This window comes from Charadrius vociferus, unplaced genomic scaffold (assembly GCF_000708025.1).
Source record: "Charadrius vociferus isolate BGI_N301 unplaced genomic scaffold, ASM70802v2 scaffold26, whole genome shotgun sequence".
NCBI classification, from domain to species: Eukaryota; Metazoa; Chordata; class Aves; order Charadriiformes; family Charadriidae; genus Charadrius; species Charadrius vociferus.
Window position 1 is genome coordinate 1,758,949 of NW_009649320.1, and position 6,637 is coordinate 1,765,585.

Here is a 6,637-nt window from a genome sequence, read left to right on the forward strand (position 1 = left end):
TGAAATTTTGTACCATTTTTTAATTGAAAAATATATGCTTTGCCAGATAAGGGAAAGGAAAGATAAGGAAAGCATGCTTCATGACAGAACTGGGCCACAATCAACTTGGCAGTGGCCACACTGGTGATCTATGAAACAGCACTTTTACAACTCTATCTGGACAGAATTCCCAGAAGTTAACGTTATAGTTATATACAGGTACAAAATCTGTCATACATGAAAATGGCATGGATAAATCCTTTTCTTTTCCAAAAATTACTACTGTTGCAGTACAAAAAGGGATTCTAATTGAATAAAAACTGTAACAAGCCAACACTGCGCAAGGAAAGTTCATCTATATTGTTATAACTTACAGTGCCACTTAAGTACACTTAACAGACATACTAATTTGGATCAAGGAGGGTATATAAAAATATTAAAGTTTAAGTTAGCTAAATATAATATCAAGGTTAGATGCCTCAAGTACCAGTTCAGTCAGGAACACTTCCATTACATGTTCAAGCATCACACACTCTTAAAAGTACTGTCCTATAATTAAGAGCAAAAGTGCAATAAATTGCATATTCTAAGATGACAAGACCCACCATCATCCACCACACCACACATGCTCCAAATAGTTATATTAACCTTGTGACTCCTGACTCATCTGAGACATCTTCAGTTGCAATTAAATGACAATTCCCTCTTAATATTTTAGCAGCAGCTCCAGTGTAACATCAGTCCCTCTGGTCTACTATAGTAAGCGCTTAGCTACCTGAGATGGGGCACTGGTGACCTGAGATGCCCAGATCAAAAACTGACATTCAAAAAAACCCTCATTCAGTGTATTCCTCATATAGAGGCATTATAAAACTGGGCTTGGGGTGTTTTTTTTGTTTCTAGTATTTTGCTTCTGCACATGACCAGAAGTGTTCCAGCCTAAGCAGCGTTATACCTATCTCACATCTAAGCCTGAAGGAAGATAAACCACTTACTCCAGAAAAAAATATTGCAGAATTGTAGGTGTTCTCTGAAAATACTTAAAATAGTTTTGCTCCATCATAAAAGGAAGTTGCGGTCAATGATGAAACACAGATAAACATGAAGGATGCATGTATATTACAAAACAGCCTTAAAGTTAATAGCATCAAAGTTAAGGGTCTCATCTAGGAATTTACAAACCTGATTTCCATTCCCTCCTTAGCCAAACAAGTTCAAATCCTATGTTCCCATCTCCCATGACAGCATACAGTTACTAGTTTTGTTGGCTGAGGACAACTTCCAGCCCTTAGTCAAAGGTGTACTGCTGTGCAATGGAACACACTAACAGGTGTGTTCAGGAACCTATCTCCTTCTAATAATCTCCTATCTAACAGGAACCTATCTCCTTCTTCCAGTTATAAAGTTTACTACCTCTTTTTCCATCTTGAACATAATGGCTAATTCCTTTGTTGTCAAATATATATTTTTAGCTACTGACACACAACTGCTTCCTCTTCACACTGCTTTTTAAATATTTATTGAATATTGCATTTATTGAATATTGCATTTATTGAATGGTAACAGAACATAATAGTCTACACTGACATCATGTAAGTAATACTACTCAGGAAACAACAAAACCATCAACACGCAGAACAGGAGAATAAACCCCAGCACTGTGAGTTGAAGAAGCATTGGTATTTTCGCTCTTACCTGCAGAAACTTCATTCCATTCGAGAAGCCAGTTTAAGCTGCAGTCACAGGCCCATGGATTCCCATGAAGGTAAAGATTCTCCAGCAGCGGCATGCCTTGAAACATCCCTGCAGGCAAGGTCCTAAGCGCATTTTCAGATAGGTAGAGATGTCTTACTGTTGACAGTTTGAAGTAATCAAGGACCATAAATGTTGAAAAGGTGCTGGGGTGAAGCTGCTGGAGTAGATTTCCTTCTAAGTGGACCAGTCTCAGGGAAGTTAATCCATTAAAAGCATTTGGATGAATAAACTCAATTCTGTTGTGGTCAATGTGCAGTCTCATTAAGCTTGAAAGTCCTTGGAGAGTTTGGCCAGTTATGACTTTCAATTTATTGTAACTAATTTTGAAAACCTTAAAAAAAAAAAAATAAAATAAAAGAGATTAATTTTGGGGTTTGATCTCAATCCAAACAGAATGGCAAGCATGCAGAAGTTTTCCTCCCACTTTCAAATATCCTTTGCACCAGTAAAAACTTATATGTTGCTCAAAGAGGCAGAATACAGCTGAATATTAGCTGGCATTACCAAGTATGACATAGGTATAGTTAACAGATCTCCAATGTATTTGGGGGACAAACAGTATCTTAATCCTAAGAAAGGCACTACAAAAACCACTTAATTTTGCTGTCTGTTAGAATTTATGAAATTTAGGAAGACCTGAGCGTTACCTGTAGAGACATGAGATCTTTCAAAGCACCGTTAGGTATATTCTGAATGTCATTTCCATGTATCATGAGCAATTCCAGTTTTTTAAGTCCTGCAAAGGAGTTTTCCTGTATAGACTGTATACTGTTAAACCTGGAAAAAAAAATCACATGTGCAGTTACATTTTATGCACTGACTGTCATGAACTGCAAATGTAAAATTAGTATAACCTAACTTTCAGGAAAAATTGGCGGGATCTTAATGCATTGTCAAAGGGCCAGAAGTTACTGAAACATTTTTACAAGGCCAAGTATACTTAGTCCATGTTTACATTAAGATTTCTTTTAACTCAAATCATGGCACGTTATCCATAATTTAGGAGTAAGAGTAATAAATAGGCATTTAATTTCTAATAGTTGTCAGTATGTTTTTCCATGCAGCTCAGTTTATGGAATGGTAATAAATTAATGGCCTGTAGCCAACATATGATGCTATGGAGCCTGGCAAACTAGATGGGCTGCAGTGTTGCCAAAACAGCATCTAACAATAAATGAATAAAGATTTGGAGAGAGGACATTAAAAATGGATATCTCCCAAACAGCACAAGAAGCAGGAAGTCACATCCTGCTTCGCTTACTGTTACAACATGTAATTGGCTACATCAACTAATTACATAAGATCTAGGAATTGACCTTCCAATTATATAATTTGAGCCTAGAAACTCCCTTTAGAGAAGGAATACAGAAAATTTGCTTTTTGAAAACAATTCAATTTCACTTTGGATATATAAATCAGGTTTTATTTGCCAATATGGAAGCTTTAAGTTTGGCAGCCTAGCTCTACATTTGGGTTTTCCATATGCAGACATAAAATTAAAAGTATGAGCTAATCTGGGCGTGAATTCTCTAAATTAAGCATCGAATTTTAGAGATTTTTTCTATTTTATAAGACTTTCTAGAAAGGAAGGGAAGAGACAACAAGAAATTAAAATACGTTGAATATGGAGGAAACACTTTTAGATCTTCACCATGCTATCTATCTGAAGAATCTGAATTTTCTAAAAATTTAGACTACTGTTTTGATATTTTTAGTCCTACTTAGATCTACTGGGCTTATAGCAGTCATCCTGTTAAAATTCCTTATTTTAACATTAGCCCTTCTAAAAAACATGAATTTCTCTAAATAAGAAATTTTCCTAAATTAGTCACAAAAATAATCTTTACCTGCTAAATATATAGCATCTTAAAATAGAAAGCTTTTGTCCTTTTCCAAAATTAAAGAAATGCAACAATAGATAGTTAAGACTGTTTCTTCCTGGGAAAGGACATAACTCAGACAATGTCATCTGTAGTAATAAAACACAAAGATAGGAAAGGGCTTCCATGCTAGCAGTATCAAATAATGTACTTTTATTAAAAAGCATCCAAAACACCTAAATAACTTGGAAGCCTACATCCCATTTTCAAAAGCAATTTAGGGACAGAATTTGCCATAGAATGTTGAATGTATGGGGCAGAGCTGACTGTGAATACGTGTGGGTTTGAATGTGGGAGGATAGGGAGGCATATTTAACTCAGCAATGGCATGAAAGTACATATTGTTGTAATACAGATTCACTGAGAACAAGGGCATTTTGAGACTAAAATTAGGCTTTAGGTGGATAAAGTGCTGGTGGACAGACATTTTAACTACAGAGGAACAAAAAAAATCAAGGTCCCTACTGTCAGTCATTGAATGATCAATTGCAGCTACAGGCCTTGGGGCGGTCGGAGCAAGTTCACCCCAAGTAGTGAGGCAGCTCTGATACCAAGCAGAAGAGGACTGCAGCTCTTGCACCATGCCACGTCACATAATGACCCTACGCAGCACTTTTGTGATATGCAGCCTACCAACTGTCCCTGCCTTCTCATCTTAACAGTCTGACAGATGTGAGTTGGCAATACCCTGGCAGAGGAAAGTGAGTTGGAGCCTGAGCAATCTCTCCCCGAAACACTGATGTCTGCTTAAGTTCCTTGAAAAAAAAACAATACTCCAAAGGCAATGGAATAACTTTGTTTCTACTGTAATACTTTAAGGTATGCTATATCTCATTGTTCTCCAAAATGCTATCTGGCTACATTACAGAATTTTACTTTTACTTTTTTTTTTTTTTTTACATCAGGTATAAAATTCAAAATTTAGTAGAAATCCCATAGTAGGTTTAACTCAATATAGTTTTTAATACACTACAAAAGACTACATGTACTATTTGCCAAGAAAAACTGACACCATGATATAACTATTTATTTGAAAACAATAATAACTTTTCTTCGAAAAAGACACTAAAACACTAAGACACTAAAACTTTCTCCATGCCAGCACCCGTCACGTTCGAAACACAGCGCCTGCACATCACCACCCACCTCCGCCATCCTACTTAAAGAGCACACGCAGAGAACCCCTGCCTCGCCCCGCATCCCCGGACCCCGCAACCAAGAGCCTGAATTCGTTTTCTGCAAACGGCCGCATACAAACCCGAAATTGATCCTTTCCACGTGTTTCGAAATCCGGGCCGGCACGGCTGCTAAGGACCGAAAGGTGCAGTGGACTTCGGTGGGGAGGTAGCAGGCGCAGGGCTGGGGGCAGGCCAGGGCGCCCGGCGGCAGCCCCAGCCCCACGATCAGCACCACGGACAGCGGGGGGGGGGGGTTGGAAGGAAGAGAAAGAGAGAAGAAACGGTGATTTTGTAACCCTTTTGATAAAGCTTTACGGACCTAGCGATGCTCTGCGCTGTCCCAGAAGGTCTGGAGATGATCGAGGCAAAGTTCAGGCGGAAAGAGAGGTTTCTTCCAGGTCATTTGCTACTTCAAAGTTAACTTTTCCTCCATAATTTGCTTCTACAGTTCTACTAAATACCTATTCTACTCAAATTATGCTGTCTCCTTATGGTGGTTACATTTGGTAGCTTTTTTCTATATGCCAAGGGTAGTACTCGTCACACCTAACAATTAGAAAACTTCGAGGGAAGCCTCTAGTTCAAGCAAATTGCCACGGCTCCCTCTACAGTCAATGAAAGAAAAAAAGCTACCCATATCCACTTGAACAACATCAGGTATATACCTAGAAACAGTACTTATCAGCCTCATTGTTTCCCTAACTGGCTAACTCACGTAGCCTACCTGCCTAATATTTAGACAGGCTATGAACTTCCAGGAGGGTAAAATGTGGCTGAATGAATCCCATTCATTATGTATATGGGAAATGGTATCATTGAGAGAGAAAGTGAGTGAAAGAAAGAATTTGTTGGCTATAAATCTGGACTCTGTCATCCTTTGCCACACATTACTGTATGATGTTGGATGTGCTCTTACACTGCAATCTTAACCAAACAGGAGCTATGAATAAGAATTGATAAAATTTAATAATTTACTTAGAAGCATAAGCACAGACCTTGGAGGAAATGTAAGCAGGGAAGTTTGTATTTATAATCTTGCTACGTCTATCAACACTCAAGTTCAGATTTTCAGAACTGTGTGTCTAGGCCTGTGGAGAGTCATTTAAAGATGCACACTGTGCTAGAGCAGACAAGAAAACACAACTGTTAGTGACCTTGAGCACTAATCATTTTTGAAAATAAAATCATTTATGTAGATGCCTAATTACAGATTAAGCAGTCTTACTTAGGAGAAATGAGTTTGAAAAAATCCCTATTCTTATCCCTACCACCAGAAGAACTTGAGCTCTTCAGATTAAAGCCACACAAGAATGTGGGCTACTATTAGTAGCAGAAATTTAGTATTCCTGCTCTTGTATAACTGCGTGACAATGATGGAAAGGCTTTCAGTTCCACTAGGTATTATTAGTTCCATTAGTTACTGCTTTTAGTATAAAAGTCAGATTTTCTCAGATCTGCTAGAAACGAGACACTTTTTTTTTTCTAAGACCATCATGTGCAAGCCATTACAGTTCAAAGGAGGGGCTCATCGGGATGAGGAGGTTTCTCAAATATCTGTGGTCAAGTTAATGAGACGTTCACCATTCTTTACAAGACAAACAGCTTTTAATTTGCTTAAGAATATTCAGGTGCCGTTTTCCTGAATGCTCTCTTTAACGAAAACTCCCTGTAAAAAAACACCCTTCTCATTTCATTAATCCCCTTCGGGAGGGGGCTCCGCGTTTCCTTACAGGACGTGCTCTCGGAGGTGAAGAGGAAATCGCTGTGACTTGTGAGGGGGAGCAGACCCGGGGGGGGTGGGAGCGGGTGGGGCTTATCCCTGCCTCGCCCGGGTGAGAAACATCG

The 6,637-nt window shown here is 38.6% G+C and overlaps 1 protein-coding gene across 1 annotated transcript in view; it reads right to left on the reverse strand.

Moving 5' to 3' along the window:
- MXRA5 (matrix-remodelling associated 5) overlaps positions 1–5,027 on the reverse strand; it is a 17,461-nt gene extending 12,434 nt beyond the window's left edge. Inside the window, exons 1-3 of the mRNA XM_009889446.1 lie at positions 4,873–5,027; positions 2,382–2,511; positions 1,675–2,065 (exon numbers count right to left, since the gene is read on the reverse strand). Coding sequence (XP_009887748.1) covers positions 1,675–2,065; positions 2,382–2,447 — 457 coding nt within the window. The 5' untranslated portion in view covers positions 2,448–2,511; positions 4,873–5,027. The remainder of the gene's footprint in view (positions 1–1,674; positions 2,066–2,381; positions 2,512–4,872) is intronic.
- Positions 5,028–6,637: the final 1,610 nt, after the last annotated feature.